The 17,453-nt window shown below is 52.4% G+C and overlaps 1 protein-coding gene across 2 annotated transcripts in view; it reads right to left on the bottom strand.

Moving 5' to 3' along the window:
- SETD7 (SET domain containing 7, histone lysine methyltransferase) overlaps positions 1–6,723 on the bottom strand; it is a 56,503-nt gene extending 49,780 nt beyond the window's left edge. The window contains exon 1 of one of the 2 annotated variants that reach the window (XM_072755202.1): positions 6,526–6,723. In XM_072755202.1, the coding sequence (XP_072611303.1) occupies positions 6,526–6,565 (40 nt within the window). In that variant the 5' untranslated portion in view covers positions 6,566–6,723. The remainder of the gene's footprint in view (positions 1–6,525) is intronic. The other variant, XM_072755201.1, reaches the window with a different exon arrangement.
- Positions 6,724–17,453: the final 10,730 nt, after the last annotated feature.

The following is a 17,453-nucleotide window of genomic DNA, read 5'->3' as shown; positions in this document are numbered from 1 at the left end:
TTAATGGTTAGAAAGCAACTAGGCCATAATTGCTTTCTTCTCCCTCAAAAACTAACTATACATGACATATTCAGTGATACTCAAGTCGTATGAAATAATTTGGACAATTATTTTCTAACTATGTACTGATGACATTTCTCTCATTGAAATAAATTACACTTTTTTCTTTTAATAAAAAAACACTCCGTGTAGAGCTAAAAGCTTTCTCTTATGAAATGTTGGGATTAACATTTCTATGAATCTAGTATCTTACTTATTATGATTTAGGTATAACTATCAGAATCATGTTAGCCTTACATCGAAGTGTTTACTAATTAGTTGAAAATGTTTTCCCCACAGAAAGCAGTTCACACATTTCAGACTTTAAAAAGTTAACGTTTGATGAAATTTGTTGTTCTACTTTAGATGAAGAGAATGATTATGATAAACATGAGCACTAAGGGGACGGGGTGTGTGTGTGGGGGAATCCGGTGTAAAGACTGATTTCCACCTTCCCTCATTCACCACCTATTCACCTGTCCTATTTTGTTTTTTTTTTTTAATTTTTTTTTAATTTTTATTTATTTATGATAGTCACAGAGAGAGAGAGAGAGAGAGAGGCAGAGACACAGGCAGAGGGAGAAGCAGGCTCCATGCACCGGGAGCCCGACGCGGGATTCGATCCTGGATCTCCAGGATCGCGCCCTGGGCCAAAGGCAGGCGCCAAACCGCTGCACCACCCAGGGATCCCCACCTGTCCTATTTTGGAATAAAGCCTCACAGGTGCATCCCCATCGGTGGAAAATTAGAGAAAAATCTAAAGTGTCGTGTAACATGCTAAAAGCACTTGAGGGACAGCCCTAATCCCAATGGAGATAAAAGCAAAAACATCAATCCCACTCCATGAAGGATGCTTGTGTCAATGTGTCTTTCAACAGGCCATGAAGAGGCGTCTCATCCCCTTCTGGGTCTCTGGATGCGAGAGGAATAGAGAATGTGAGCCCTGTCTTGGGCCACACCGAGTGCTCGGAAAGATGTGGGCCTGTGCTCTTCCCTCTCCCTCCCTGAGTCCGCAGCAGGACCCTCCTGCTGGCGTGGTGGTTCTGTTTTCCTCTCCTCTTTCCAAAAGGAGGACGATGTTATCAATTAATGGGATCAATTAAAGAGGAGCTGGAAATTCAAGGCTGTGATCCTTCGAGAATTCCACCCTGAATCTCTAACAGCCCAGAGTGGTTTTCCTAAGAGGTGGAGCTTTGTGTCTAACACAACCCAAACAATAACAACAACAAAGAGACTTTCAAGAGAAAGAAACGCAGGGAAGAGAAGAGACCGGGTTGTTATGCGCTCACGTCTCCTTTCAACATTCACGTGCTTCTAGGGCAAGTCTGGTACGGCTCTTGTTCAAACACCATTTGGATAACAGCATCATGGAATAGTTGTCTGGGCAGGATTAGTCACTTAATGGAGAGGGATGCTGCTACGGAGAGAAGAGAGAAGTGTGCATACCTACTAGGCATCTGGCACTGCTGACGTCCTTTCCTGTGAGCAACTAGACCTCACAACAATGTCCCACATTCCAAGCTTATTTCCTCATCTGAGGAAGCCCATGCTGCGCACTCAAGAAACACATGAACCACTCTGAATGTGCTAATGAATATCAAAAGCCCCTGCCCCAATTCTTTCCGTCTTGTTCTCTCCAGATAAGGGCAAGCTAGCAGCATGCCCTTTCTTCCCTGCTGCTGGTGGAAGCAGGTATTGCCCAAGAGGCAGGCATCTTGGGGACCCAGGAGGAGAAGTAGGAGAAGCCTTTGGAGTTAAGATAGTTCTAAAAAAAAAACAAAAACAAAACAAAAACAAAAAACACCAGGAACTTCAATAGCATGTCGTGGGTGCAAATTCCTATCCCTTCCAAGCGTTACCTAACTCAAAAAGAAACCCTAGTCCTCCTCGCTCTGATTGAGGTCAATCTGTAAAATGCTCCACGTCAGCCAACAGCCGTCAGGGCCAGATCCCCCTCCACAGAGGTTGAACCCCAGACTCAAACAACAGGAAAATTCACGTGAATGGCTGTTCCGTGTTGACAATGCTGTCCCAGCTCGTGTGCCATCGATCTGTCCACAACATGATTTTAAGTATCTACAGAGATTAGAGAAAAAAAGGTAACAGTCTCATACCTTTACTTTTTCACTTTGTGCTAAGGATCATTCTCTACTGAACAGACGGAAAGTTAACATTTCCCCGTCCAGTTACCTCTGAGCCTTTTTCCTGACCTGATGAGAGCCAGGCCTGTATTCTGTGCGCTGGTGGTACATCTCAGCAAGGAAACTCCCTCCCTCTGGGTCAGCCGCCTGGCTGCTCAGGCCTCAGGCTTACCACAGGAGATCGGAGAGTAGGGCGTGTGTGCACACATGCACGTGTGTGTGTGTGTGCGTGTGTGTGTGTGTAGTGTGTTTCCTTCGCAACAAGAGACCTTTCCACGCCTTGTTGGTTTTGTAGAAGAGAACTGCGTTTAAAAAGTACTACTAGCAAAAGGCAAACTTACTCTCTTCAGTGCAAGGAACATGCCCTCATGATGATGCACTTACACTGGTGGTTAAAAACATACTTTGATTTTTGAGGGTAGTTCTTTGTCAGAGCCCAACTATTAGTTGCGAGGGTCAGAATTTGACCGCGTGGACACGGGGACGGGTGCTATCAGTGCACTTAGCACCTATCTGTCCTAAGTGCAGGGCACCAGCCAGCTTTATTAGAGATGGGCAGGATAAGATATTAGAGGGACTTAAAAATATATTTTTTAAAGATTTTATTTATTTATTCATGAGAGACACAGAGAGAGAGAGGCAGAGACACAGGCAGAGGGAGAAGCAGGCCCCACGCAGGGAGCCCGCAATGGGATTCGATCCCAGGCCTCCAGGATCATGCCCTGAGCCAAAGGTGGTGCTAAACCGCTGAGCCACCCGGGCTGCCCTAAAATTATTTTTAATATTTTGAGGAGGTTGCGGCAGCGGAACACCGATTTGCTTGTTTTCGTTCTGGCTCCTTTGTTCTGGAAATTCTGATATTTCCTCTCTTTGAGTATTCTTCCTCAGTGGCTGCTGTTTTTCCAAGCCTTTCCGTTTTGTCCTGCCCGCTTAACCACGGATCTGGATTCCTTCAAAGAACCTTCTAGGTGATCCCTTCTCCTGCTCACCATTGCTGGTTCATCCTCCCAGAGCAGAGCTCTGATCCTGTCGTTTCCAGCTCTACAAGGCCACCGTGGCCTTCCATCGCTTTCAGCACACAATCCTCTTTTTTAGCCAGTGACACAGGCTCTTGCCCTGTCTTACCGTCCACTTTTCTCCTAGTCCCTGTTACGGCAGAGCCGGAGGACCAGCAACCAGACGCGCCTCCCTAACTACCGGGTGCCAACCTGGTCACTCCCCGAGGTCCCCTCTCAACTAGAATCAACTCCGCACCACCTCTTCTGGGAAATCTGCCTCCATCTACTTCCCCAGGCTGGAAATAATTTTTTACTTCCTCTCACCCGGCACAGTTCAACTGTTTGGATATGATACACTTATTTAAAATTATATTAGGGGCCACACTGTATTCATCTTTGTTATCTATGGGTAGTCAAAGAAATAAATCTAGCAATAAACACCACTTCCTACCGAACCAATAAGCCTGGGAGAGATTTTAAGAAGCCACAGCAGGATCTCAGGTGGCTGTCTCGGGCCCTCTGAGGCCTGGGGCCTGCTGTCTTCCGGGCCAGCCAGCGGGAGTAAACAGATCCTCCCTCCACCGCCCACCTCCCCTCGGGATCCATGGCTCAGAGGCGAGAACCTCACCCAGGCCACAGTTCTACCCTGACACAGAACCAACACTGAAGCTCTAGACCTGCAGAGTCCAACTTCTTCTCCAGGGTAAATTGTTAAGGAGCAAGAAAAAGAGGAAAAAGGGTGCCTGTTGGAGAGGCTGCAAGTTGGATTCTCTTTCCCCAAATACATTCCTCTGAAAGTCAGTCCCTGAACTCTGTCAGAACCGAGCTCTGGAGTGATACAGGGTGACATCATACTGAGCCGTTGCTTCCAAACTCAGTTACCAAGGACTTTGTCTATTTGACTGACTCATTAAAAATAAAAAAAAAATATGGGAATCTCTGAGTGGCTCAGTGGTTTAGCGCCTGCCTTTGGCCTAGGGCCGATCCTGGAGCCCCAGGATCGAATCCTGCATTGGGCTCCCGGCATGGAGCCTGCTTCTCCCTCTACCTATGTCTCTGCCTCTCTCTCTTTATGTCTATCATGAATAAATAAATACACAAATCTTTAAAAAAATAAAAATAAAAAAATAAAAATAAAAAAATAGGAAAAATGTAGAGAGACAGGTAGGGTGGAGCGAGGTTCTGGAGGGCTAAGCCTGTCTCCTACCTCGAGGAGTGTCCCTGAGTTCATTCTTAACTCTTCGGTGCCTCAGTTTCCTCCTCTGTAAAATCAGGCCAATAGCAGTGCCCCGTCTCATAAGACTGAGTGGATAATGTGTGTGTGTGTGAAGCACTGGGCGTAGAGCCTGAACACAGGAACTACACAACTAGAGCAGCGATGGTAACAACAGTGAAGACAGCTGAACTGCGGAGGCCAGAGGCTCTGTTTACGGAGAGAGGCAGGGGGGGTGCCTTCAGCACCAAGATGTTCAGACTAGCCTTTTACCAGCCCCGGGCACTTGGGAGGTGATAAGTAAAGACCGCCACAGATGACACCACAAAGGCCCACACTGGCTGGAGAAAAGCCCACTGGTACACTTCCCCTCGTGTGCACACACACGCTCCAGACACGGAGTTGGAGCCTTGGATGCTTGTAAGGACTCTACAAGGTTCTGCGCTACACTAACTGTTTACTGTCGGGTACAACCGAGTGACAAGTGTCCTGGATTGCCCCAAACACTCGAGGCTTAACCTAGTTGTTCCAGCAGCAGTATTAGCAATGGCCCCTCTCACTCACAAGCATATTCTGATTTGGGACCATAGTATACACGGCTCGTCCTACCGAGCAGATGCCTCCTCGTTTGTGTAAAGAACTACCCAGCGGCCGACCTCGACAAGAGCAGATGCAGGTCTCCAGCTGCCTCTTCACGTTCTGCAAGGAATCCGGGGACCTCGGACAAGTGGGCCTTGTATTTCTCAACAGCTTCAAAAAAGGACTGTGGTCTAACCTGGGGAGCGCCGCCCGTGAGCGAGGGCTTGCACTGAGTTTTTTTACAAATAAAAGTAAACTCTGAAGATTGAGAACAGGCTCTAAGGGTTTGAAAAGAGGACATTTCACATTTTTCACTGACCTTTTCATGACATGAAAGAACAACAACAGGTCAATCATTTCAATCAAACCAAGGCTTCCAACAGACCCTCTCTCCGCCAATGTCTCCATAAGCCCCCAAGGTCGGCTTTAACTCCTGGAGAGTTTGGTGAATTCACAACATTGTGAAAATAAGACCACAACTGTCGGAAGCCGCGTGAAGAAGTAAGTTCCAGCAGTTCCATCAGGATGGGCATCTTTCAGAGAACTCGGAATCATGATTGTCATACTTAATCTCACCGTTAAGACCTCGAGATCACCGCAAAAGGGGTCAATCACGCTTTATGAAACCATAAAAATCGATTTCTTCCCCCAAGGCAGCGACAACTCGGGGCCCTTACGCCTTCCTAGTACAGCGCTGCCTGTTTTCCTGGGCCCTGGCACAACTCGGGCACACGAGTGAGAGGCCAGACTGCACCCGAAGCTTCACCTGACCGGCTTGGTCGCTTGGGTGTAAAACACCCCGGGATCCCAGGGCGCCGCAGCCCGTCTGGGGTGGGGGTGGGGGTGGGGTGGGGGTGGGGGTGGGGGCATCAGGAGGGGAACGCGCTAGGGCGAGGGGTTCCCAGGCCTCGCTGTTGCAAAAGCTGCTAAAACAGCTACATTGTATAACGTCCCCACCTCGCTTTTTGGAACTAGCAGGGGGAGAAGGGGGGAAAGACAAAAAAGAGGTGGAGAAAGTCAGCAAAACAAAGTGGCGGGGAGCGTCGGGGGAGGGGCGCCGGGGGGAAGGGGCGGGAACGCGGCCCCGGGCGGGGGCTCCGGAAAGTTAAGTGTCACCGGGCGGCCCGGGGCGGGGGAGGGGCGGGGCGGGGGCGCGCGCAGGCCCGGGCTTGGGGGCGCGACCCGCCGCCTGCAGGGGGCTCGGCCCGGGGAGCGCGGCTGCCACGTGCCCGGCTCGGCCCGAGCGCTGCGCCGGGGCCGCCCGCAGGGAGGCGCGCCCGGGGCGGCCGCGGTCACCGCAGGTCGCGGCGGCGGGCGGAAGCCGGGGGGGGGCGGGGGGGGCGGGGATGCTCCTGCGCGGCGCCACCTGCCCCCTGCCCCCGGCCCCGCGGAGGCCGCGCTCGCCAGCCCGAGGGCGCACGCAGGACCCCGGGCCGCGGCGCCGTGTCCCCTCCCCCGCCCGCTCCCCCTCCCCGCCCCGGCGCCCGGGGCCCGGCCTGCGCCTCGCCCGGCGGTGCGCGCTCCCGGGGCTGCCCGGGGCCGGGGCCTCGCGTACCTTCCACCGCCTCCTCCACCATCTCGTCGTCGCTGTCCATGGCGCCTGCGGGCCGTGCCTGCTCCGGGCCGCGCCTGCTCCGGGCCGCGCCTGCTCCGGGCCGCGCCTGCTCCGGGCCGCGCCTGCTCCGGGCCGCGCGCCGCCTCCCGTCCGAGCCGGTGCTGCCGGCGGCGGAGCGAGCGCTGGGGCTGAGCCCGGAGACTCCGGGGGAGGGGGGGGGGGAGGAGGAGGAGGAAGAGGAGGGGCGGGCGGGCGGGCGCGCTGCCTCCCCCTACAGCCCTGGCAGGCGCTCGGCCCCAAGCCGCTGCCGCAGCGCCCCCCCCGCCCAGCCCCCGGCCCCGGGGCCGCCGCCGCCGCCGCCGCTTCCCCGGAGAGGCGCCCTCTTTGTTAGGGAGCCGCGGGCCGCTGACATCACCCGGCCCCGGCCCCGGCCCCGGCCCGAGTCGGAGCGCCCCCCGCGGCTGACTGACGGCTCCGGCCCTCCCGGCCCTCCCCGGACTGCGGCTCCCGGGCCCGCCCGACCCCCAACCTCCCCCCGCCCTCCCTTCGCTTCTGCTGGGGGCTGCGCTCCGAGCGCGCCTCGCGGGGGCCGGGACCGCGGGGGCCGCCGTGACCGGGGGGGGGGGGACCCCGACCTCCAGCTGTGCGGGGGCAGCTCGGGGGACCCCCGGGTGACCGTCCTCGGGGGGTGGGGGCAGGACCCCGAGCTCCAGCTGTGCGGGGGCAGCTCGGGGGACCCCCGGGTGACCGTCCTCGGGGGGTGGGGGCAGGACCCCGAGCTCCAGCTGTGCGGGGGCAGCTCGGGGGCTCAGGGACCGCCGTGATCCGGGGGGTGGGGGCAGGACCCCGACCTCCAGCTGTGCGGGGGCAGCTCGGGGGACCCCCGGGTGACCGTCCTCGGGGGGGTGGGGGCAGGGCCCCGACCTCCAGCTGTGCGGGGGCCTCTGGGGGACCCGGGACCTCCGTGACCCGGGGGGGGGGGGGCGCAGGACCCCGACCTCCAGCTGTGCGGGGGCAGCTCGGGGGACCCCCGGGTGACCGTCCTCGGGGGGTGGGGGCAGGACCCCGACCTCCAGCTGTGCGGGGGCAGCTCAGGGACCCTGGGCCGCCGGGGGACCGCCCTGGAGGGGGCCCAGGACCCCGAGCTCCAGCTGTGCGGGGGCAGCTTGGAAGCCCGCGGCGCCCGCCCCCCGCCCCGCCTCGGGTCGGCCTCGGAAGAGCAGGGCAGCGGCCCCGACCCCGGCCTCGACGTCCTCTCGCCCCGCTTCGCCCGGTTTGCCACCCGCAGCTGCACGGGGGCGGCACGCAGGTGCCCAGGTGGCCTGCGTCGCCGCATCACATCCCTGAGCAGGTCCCCCAGACCCGAGGCGGCGGGGCGGGGGCGGGGGCGGGGGGACCTCCAGCCGGTTCCGCCGGGCCCGGGGCTCCCACCCTCCTCGGGACTGTCAGGCGGCTCGGGTGATGCAGAAACTCAGCAAATCCAAATGGCAGCGGGCCCGTTACCAGGCAGGAGAAGCCGCTCGAAGGCCCGGCAGGTGCCTCGTGGCCGCGGTGCCCCAATGGCAGAGGAGCCAGCAGCGGGGGTCCCCGGGAGGCACCCTCCGGCCGGCGCCCCCCCCCCACCTGTGATGCCCCGGCGGTCCCCTTGTTCCTCCAAGTGCCAGGCGCTGCATAGACGCGGGCTCTTCACGTGCAGAAAACCTCGGGGCACCCAGCTCGGCCCAGCCACTTGGGGTCCTTGTGGCAGTGCCTCTTACAGGTGGCGGTAAAGGGCGGCTGTAAATAGCTGGTTAAATGGATGCAAATGCACACAGTGTACCGCGGAATTACAGGGTGCTGCCGTGGGCATCTGCCAAGAACAGCTACTGCACGGGAGGAGGGGGCAGGAGCGAGCAAAGAAAGTCGTTCCATTTTGTTTTCGGAACAACCAGCGAGACTTTGGGGATTTCGGAGTACTTCCAGCACCCCGGCGACCACGCCTTGTTTCTGGCTTGGTGCTTACATGCTAGATATTTTTTTTTTTTAATGGAGTATTGTGAGTTTCTTCTTCAATTCAGTTTTCCCTTGGCGGAAAAGAGAACAATGTTAGGGACCCTTGTCCCATGCGCTGGCTGGGAATTTCAATCCCTTTGGGCTGTTTTACAAACAGAGGGAAGGGCCCTGGACCAGGAGTTAGGGACACTTGGGGGTCCTGGTGCTGCTGACCTGCAGAGGGGCCCTGGGAGCCCGCCCCTTGTCAGCCTGAGTTCCGGCTGCAGGAGATTAGAGGCTTAGGCTAGTCCGGTATAAGGCTGCTCAGGCCTAGGCTAGACCAGTCTGAGATCCCCAGCTTAGGCCAAACCCCTCGGAGGTCCCTTGGCTTAGGCTAGACGGCTTTGAGTCCCTCCTCCTCAGGCTCTACGGGTGTGAGGTCCCTCCAGTGTAGTCTAGACCGCTCAGAGGTCTGCCAGCCTCGGCTTGACCCTTCTGAGGTCCACCATCACCCCAAGCAAAACTGTCCCCACCCCCCACCCCCCCCCCCACTGCTGAAGCTAGATTACTCTGAGTTCCCCTGGCTTAGAATACACGTCTCTGAAGTCTTCTGGCTCAAGTTTAACCTCCTTAAAGTCCTGCAGTGTAGATACCTGGGCCTTAATGCTACGTGGAGAAGGTGTTCCTGCAGTGGAAGATGAAAGAGCCGCTTAGGGTTACATCATTTTCAAACATGAACCACAGAAAGAGGATTTTATTTCTGTTCTTTTTTTTTTTTTTTTTTTTTTAAGTATCAGGTACTGAACTTGGTCACTCACTGGTTTTGAGTTATATTTTTTTCTTGTGTTTTGTCTTTTTAAAACATATCATCTCCCCCCCTTTCATATTATATTGGTGCACAAAAACACACCAGCTACTCATCTTCTTCCCCAGTTTCCAGTTTGCCGGGGGGGGGGGGGCAGAAAAAGATGCTGAAAACTAAAGGAAGCAAAAACAATTCATTCCTTTACTTGAAGAGAGCTAAAGCTGGAGAAAAGTAGTTGGAAGAAATCGCCCATCACAACCCCCGGGGGGAACCACAGACCTTAAGTCTATGGCGGGCGGGTATGTGGGCCTCTGGGGAGGAATCATGTCACAAGTGTCCTGTCCCTAACTTTAGGTTCAGAGGAGGATGTCCAGTTTCCCTGGTGCCGTGAAGTTGGTCCCCACCTGTACTGCTCACCCAAGCTGTCAAGTGCTCACTTTCCACCTGCTACTTTGAAGGAACCCCCCACATGGCCCCCATCACTGAAGCGGGCCTCCTCTGGCCTACAGGGGTTGGGGTGTGGCGAGGGGAGCAGCAGGGTCTTCCCATCAGAATGGGCAGTAGGGAGTGAAAGCTTCCTGAGAACCTTCCTGGGATTTGCACATGAGGCAGGCAGCAGATGGGACACAGCCCCAGGCCCCTTCCCCTACCATTCATCCCCGCTGGCTCTGGCCCCAAAGTTTAGGCAAAATTGTTTTTGTGGTTCCCTTAAGATACATTTACATTTTTATAAATCAGTCTCTGTATGTTTTTGATCATCTGCTCTAGACTGCTGCTTTTTTTTTTTTTTTTTTTTGTAGCTTCAGAGCCCAACACAGTGCCTGGTACAGAGGGAAGGTTAAGCATTGTCCGTGATGATTTTGCAGAGAGGAATATTTTGTTTTATATAAACAGCACTGAGTCTCACAGACTGGATCGTCTTCCTGTGTTTTGGCAAAGTGCTTTGTTTTAGCTCAAGTCTGAAGAGCGATTTTGAGTTGTTCTACTTTCCCACATCTACTGGCCTCAAATCTGCTTCCATCGCATTCTTTCCCACAGTTTCCTTCATTGAGAGCTCATTTCATAAACCCTTTTTGCACTTGGCTCCCCGCCATTCTCCTCTGTCGTACTCTGTCCCCACCAATGTGGTCACGGGCTAGAAAATCAATAAAGCTCTTAATCAGCATGTGCAGCGGCGGCAGCAGTGCGGCCCAGCTCCTAACTCAGCAGATCCAGGAGCACCGCGGCGGGCCCCACCAGGAGGAGGGGGCTGCACGGGATCCCCGACGGTGGCCGGGCCGGGGTGGGGGAGCTTCCGTGCTCCCACAGACACGGGACTTTGCTAAACCGCTCGATCTTGCTTCCTTTGCATCCAAGGATATACTCTTCTCGCCAGTCTCAGCCTGGGAAACGTAAGTCCCTCTTCCGCTGCGGCAAGCAGTCACCATACTGAGTTACCTTATTCATTTTACTGTCCCTGTCATTCCCCAGAGAAGGCTGGTGCTTCCTTATAAGACTCCTGGAACTCTGGCAATAAAGATACTTTTCTAGGCGTCGTGTATTTTGTGTACCTTCCTCCAGGTAGGGGCAACAGTCCTGTCGGTTCATCGCTGGGCACTAAATGAATTGGATGTGGCGCTCGTGCAGGATTCACTAGTGCTGGCAAGGACCCCTGGCTGGTGACTGCATGGTGACTGATTTCTCATCCTGCCCTGCTGGTAGGTCTGGAGGGGCCCAGCTGGTCTTCTGAGCCTCCACAATCCTGGCAGGCAGGAATGTCTCAGGTGTCCTGCTGGAACCGGGCTGGTATCCTGGCTCTTTACTTATACTGCCAACGGAGAGGCGAGAGCAGAAGGGGCGAAGGAACTCTTAAATAATCATCAAGTCTCATCTTGGCACTGCTCACCCCTTAACAAGACTTTTTCCCACCAAGTCCGCCAACTTGATTGAATTTCCACCCCATTTGTTTTGTATCCTTCAAGAGCTAGCCCTGCGACGGGGCAGTTAAGCTTTCTGGGCCTTAGTTTTTCCATCTGTAAGTGGGCTCTAAAAATTCTTTTCCTGGGAAGAGTGAAATAGAGCATGAAGAGCCCCAGGGACATGCACAGAAAAGGGGAAAGGGAAGAAGCCAGGGCAACTCCAACAAATGGAATGGTCAAGACCCAAGTCATCTCAACTTAATGGGACTGGGATCTGCGGGGTAGGGAGAGAGAGAGAGAGAGAGAGAGCGCAAGCGAGAGCTTTATCTTATTCTAGGAAGAGAGGCAAGGGCCTTTCAGGAGCATCAAGGTGCTTGGATCCTGAATTACTGAGTCACTAATCAAGTGGCTGTGTTAGTGACAACTGCAGAAGCTGGAGGGAGGGGTGGAGAGAGGAGCCGGGAGAGGGTGTGGGGGAGGAGATGTGCAGGAAAGGGAAGCATTTACAGCACGGGGTGCACAGCGGAGGGGCACCAGGTAGGTCCGGGGCACCAAGTAAAGGTTCGGGGAGCAAAGGGAGGGATGGAGAAGATTCATTCTGCTGGAAATAGACCTGCCTGCAGTCATGAAGAGGACTCCCGAATTCAGGGTGACCTGATTTGGTTACGGCAACAGGAAGTGCAGGAGAGCACAGAGTTACCCGACCCGAGGAAGTGGATAGAATAATAGGGAAGACATCGCAGTTGCCATGGCATTAAAATACCTCGCATCACATTAAGCTTTTCTCTCTCTCTCTCTCTCTCTCTCTCTCTCTCTTTTGCTTGATTCTTGTTCTTGCAACATGTTAATGTCATTGCAGTAGATCCAGTAAACTAAATTTAGATCTTCTGGGGCAAGGGGGAAGGGAAGATGCAGCCCAGATCTCCCTATTTGGGTCCACTCTGGGCAAGTGCTCTTCCTCCGCCGTGTGCCTGGTGCTCTTGGTTCTTGCGGAGGTAGGATATGAAAATCCGTGTCGGGCTTGGGTCTGGTGAGGCTGCTGAGTGACATAATTTGGAGGAAAAAAAAATGAAAATTGGGAAACAATTTTCAAAGAGGCGCCTGCTTTAAAAGATCAATGGGATGCCGAAATTTGAAAAACACAACTACCGTCACAGCCAAATGTGTTTTTCTAAAGTACTATTTTATTTGATTGCTTTAAAAATTATTTTACTTGGTTGTAATTAAGATTTTTAGGTCCTGCCATCATTCAGATGCAAATGCTACCGTGGCAGGGTTGGGTACATCGCATACTCTCTTGACATTACTGTAGACCGAGTGAATAAAAGGGTATTTCCAGCTGACTTATGTTCCACGGATGTCACCACATCCATCGAGGCCCTGATCTTGCCCTTCCTCAAATGGATTCACATTAATCGGACCTCAGGGACTGATGTATACACCCAAATTACGACCAACAGACCAGAATACTCACGTTGTCACGGCAAGCACAGTCTTCCTCTGTAGATAAATATACTTGAGAAGACAAATTCCACCCAAGTGTTTGCTTAGTTAGCCTAAAGTTAGAATGAATGAGGTTAGTTGTGTGGTTCCTCAAGAGAAATGCTCCTGACACAACGTCCTGAAATGACGAGGCTGCCCACCGACCCCACTCATCCCTGCCTAAGTGGCCCTGCCAGCCTCTGGGACTTGGGGCTTCTTTTCCGCTTGCTCTTGTCTCCTCAAACCGGTTTCTGTGCACGGCATCCTGTACAGCCAGCTAGGCAGATTTACAGTTTTAAAGTCATAATCACATTCTATTTCTACCTTCCCGATATCACAGTCAAGTCACTTTGATGGGGATTTGGGGTATTGCCAAATTCTTCAGTCACAAATTTAGTTCCTGTCTTGGTTTACTGCCTCTGAATTCCAGTCCGATCCCCTGTGTATGCAGATTCTGCCAGCCTAACTTTCTGAGGGCAACGTGGTTCCCAATTCTTGGAGAAGCACCATATTTTTGCTTACGTGGGCCACCAAGAGCAGCCTGACCTGCCTTGGGTACCCTTCACTGTGGATAAAGGGATCCGGCTTATTATTAAGATCCATACATTCTGGGCTGTGATAGAGGGGCCCCAGGGTTTCTTGGGTATCCAGCCAAGGGAGAGGTCCCCTCCTTGCAGACACAGAGAGGCTGGCTTTCGGCTGTGATGACTGAGGCTGGGCAGTTTCCCCTGGAGGGGGCAGCTACGATGTGCTGGAACACAGTCGGAGAGCAAAGCGTATGCCTCATTGTCCAATTTTGAACTCGATTATCCAGGTTCAACGATTTTGAACTTGTTATCTGGAAATGAAAATATTCACGTGGCCCTGTTAATGCAAGTCACAAACAAGGACAAGTTGGTGAAGTGTTTGGGAATCCCTGGCATTGAAATGACCCCTTTGGCCCGTAAGCAGCCCATACCCCAAGGAGCCTGATGCTAAGCCGCCCCTTGTCTGAATGCACTTTGCTGGACACCAGTCTTTTTGAATGCAGGGTGTCCTTTCGGGTCATTTAAGGTCCCATTGATCCTGTTTGCTGAGTCTGTAGATCAATTCCCAGGAAAAGATGCTGTGGTCAACTTTTTGGAATACCTTTCAGCCAAATTTAAAGAGCCCAGCTCAAAAGCCCCTGTGCTCAAGATAGAAGATGACACAGAAGAGCCCCGGGGCAGGCCTTGCTTCACCCGCACAGAGACCAATCCTAGTGGAGCAGCCTGGGCATCTCTTCCCAACCTGGCATCTGGTCGAAGCCTCAAGCCTGGGCTGAGCGCGGGTTCCCCATCAGAGCCGGAGCCTGCTTGTTCAGCGGGGAAGGTCAGGGCACCGCCTCCAAACTGGCTTCCCCTCTCCAAACTGGCTTCCCCCAAGATCTGCTACCCATTGGGGTTGTGAACTGAAGCAGGCTGGGTTCATTCTTGGTCATACACAAGAGGGGGGCAAGTCCGTTTTCTTTTCCCTTCCGCCAATTCCATATAAGATTTGGGTATTTCGCAATGAACTTTCCTATTTCAGAATAGTCTCCCTGAAAATGCTTATTGAAAGATTTTGGATTATATAGTGGATTTATCTTTTTTTTAAGATTTTATTTATTTATTTGAGAGAGACAGAGACAGTGAGTGAGAGAGAGAGAAACCGACAGACAGAGAGGGAGCAGGAGAGGGAGAGGGAGAAGCAGACTCCCCCTGAGCAGGGAGCCTGATGTGGGGATCTATCCTAGGACTCCAGGATCATGACCTGAGCCAAAGGCAGATGCTTAACTGACTGAGCTACCCAGGGGCCCCAGTGGATTTATCATATTTATTGGTTCATTTTCCTCCAAGGGCTGTTTCTCTTATTACCATTGTCTCCTAGTTTTTGGAGAGCTTTATCTTGAACAAAAGGTAATTTGGTGTCTATGACCTCGTCTGCATCTGATAATCATCTCCAAGACCATGATGGGTCAAAGACTTGCCCAGGATCCCCACAACAAAAACATGGCCAGTTGGGCCTCAGATCCAGGCCCCACTGGGCCTTCAACCATACCAGACATCTCAGCGCGGAGTACGAGATCCTTCTGAGGGTGGGCGTGGAGGGCAGGAGAGAAACGAGAAGGGACTAGGGATGGTCTACTGTATCCCAGGAGCTTGATCCTTATGATTTCATCTAATCCCGAACATGATCTTGCCAAGTACTATCCCCAATGATAGATGAGAAAGCCTGAGGGTCAGAGTCTGAATTGCTTGTCTGAGGTCACATAACTAGAGGGAGCGGGACTGGAGACATGACTGTCCACACCGTGGAAACGCACACAGAGAAGGAAGAGAAATAACAGGACAGGGGCGGAGAAACAATTCTAGAGGACGGTGGAGTAGAGGCAAGGTTTGGGGAGAAGCTTCACGTCAATTCCATGGTGTCCTCAGGCTGGATGTGCGGGGGCATCTGCGTGTCTAACCTCGGCAGGCAGAGCAATTTATCTCTGGAAGTACGCTCTTACGGAGGTGTCTCAAGGGACCCTCCCTTATTGGAGATGACCCTCACTCATACGACTGCGGCCCAACTTGTTCACTTTGTTCTTCTGGCTTCAGTGGCCGGAGTGGAGGGCAGAGGTTAGGTTTGCTGCTGCTGCTGCATCAAGCCTCAGGGTGCTAAGCAAGGTGCTGGGTGCTGGGTGCTGGGTGCTGGGCCTGCCTGAGGTGTGGCAGGCTCGTTGCCAGGAGGCCTGCTCTGCCTTTGACCCTCCCAGACCAACCCACCTGAGCAGGTGGCCGGGTAAGGCAATCTTGGGAGCAATTTGTGTCCGCCCAGTGATTTTTCAACTGTCAGCACAGAGGACAGAAAAACGCTTTTCGGAGAACTTCCTTATATTAAAAAAATCCAGTCTTACTCTATAAATTTAAGCCATCACTTACTCTGTATTATGGTTCCATGTTTTTTTCATAGTTTCATTCAAGATGGATTTGTGGACGGTATTTCTAAAATCAATAATAAAAACATAAAAACCCTGTAATCCACGAATTATGTCACATGTAAGTAAGCAGTCATATGCTTTAGAGAATAGTAGATAATGTATTTGGTAGCACAGCATCTGGAAATGCAGAGACTAAAATGTTAACAGTAGTTTTTGCAGTGATGGGACCTCAAGTGAGTTAATTTTTTGCTTATTTGAGGAAGTTTTTTTATAATAACTATTATTGGGATCCCTGGGTGGCTCAGCAGTTTAGCGCTTGCCTTCAGCCCAGGGCGTGATCCTGGGGTCCAGGGATCGGGTCCCACATCAGGCTCCCTCCATGGAACCTGCTTCTCACTCTGCCTGTGTCTCTGCCTCTCTCTGTGTGTGTGTCTCTCATGAATAAATAAATAAAATCTTAAAAAAAGATTATTATTAACTTATATAATTAGGAAAGGAGGGTTTTTTTGTGTGTGTTTTGTTTTGTTTTTTAAATCCTACCAGCCAGAGGCAAGCTTCTTTATTTTTCTAGGTTTTATTTTTTCTATGTGTAATATGGAAATTCAGTTAATTTCCAAGGGATAGAGCAGTTGTGAGGACCAATCAACACATTGCAGGTGAAAGTGCTGTAAGAGTTCCAGGCACAGGGTTAGGTGCATGGGAGCTGATGGCCACCACCATCCCTACTGTCTTGGATTTAGTTAAAGCTTCTGCTTCTACTCTTGCCTTCTCACCGAGTAGGAGACTGGCCTTTCAAGTCAGGTCGCAGAGGCTGTTGCCCTACTTACAGCCTCTGGTGCTGCCCTTGCCCTCAGGACCAGATCTAACCAGCCCACCCTGGCCACAAGGCCCTGTAGGATTTGACTTCTCACCACTCCTGCAACCACCTCTCACATTACCCTGCTGCCTTCTCAGTTGCTATACTGCAGCCACACTGACCTTTATTCATGGAATAAAATCCAGTTTTATCTGACCCCAGGGCCTTTGCACTCCCTGTTCCCTTTGGTGGAATTCTTTTCCCTCTATCTGTTCATAGCTGGGTTTTGGTCTCAGTGTAAAAGTCCCTTCGGGAGACCTTCCCAGACCATCCAAGCAAAAGTTATTCCCCAGGCACACGTCTCCTGTTCAATATTCCCCCCCTCCTCCTCCCAGCATCTCCCCTTGCTTAATTTTCATCAAAGCATTTGTTGCTACTTTACATGTTGTTTATTCGGTTTATTCTGTTACCTAGTGTCAGTTTCCCCTATAAACCTGTGTGTTTTGTCAGGGTTTTCACTGGAGCGCCTCGCACTGGAGTGTCTAGCAAGTCATAGGTGCTCAATACAGGGTTGTTGGAAGATTTAATTAAGTAGATGATCATTGTCAAATGGATGGACAATTTAACCACCACCTCCCACCACCTCCCCCTTAGAAGGTCAGCTTTTTCCTAAAGAGCAGGAAGGCAATCGTGTCATATTATTTCTTATTATTTCTACACCTCTCTCGCAGTTAGAAAGAGGATGATAGAATCAAAACGGCCTTTTTCTCAGGGCCCCCCACATGTGGCCAGATTCACAGCTTTCTATCCCAGATTGAAACTTTAAAAAAAAAAAAAAAAGGCTGCCCAGATTTGAAAAAAAGAATGCTTGTATGCTTTAACTCTGATACATGAGGCTGGACAGGCGGTCCTCCCTCTACAAAGAGGTCGTGTTCCCAACATTTCTTTGTGCATGTTGTTTGTCTCCAACACAGAATGCACTTTTCACTGGAAACAATGTTCCCGGACTGGCCCACAAAAGCCCATTTAACCCACATTGCTCACTAGAAAAAA

The sequence above is a fragment of the Vulpes vulpes genome, chromosome 4 (assembly GCF_048418805.1).
Source record: "Vulpes vulpes isolate BD-2025 chromosome 4, VulVul3, whole genome shotgun sequence".
NCBI classification, from domain to species: Eukaryota; Metazoa; Chordata; class Mammalia; order Carnivora; family Canidae; genus Vulpes; species Vulpes vulpes.
This window is presented reverse-complemented; position numbering and strand designations above follow the sequence as displayed.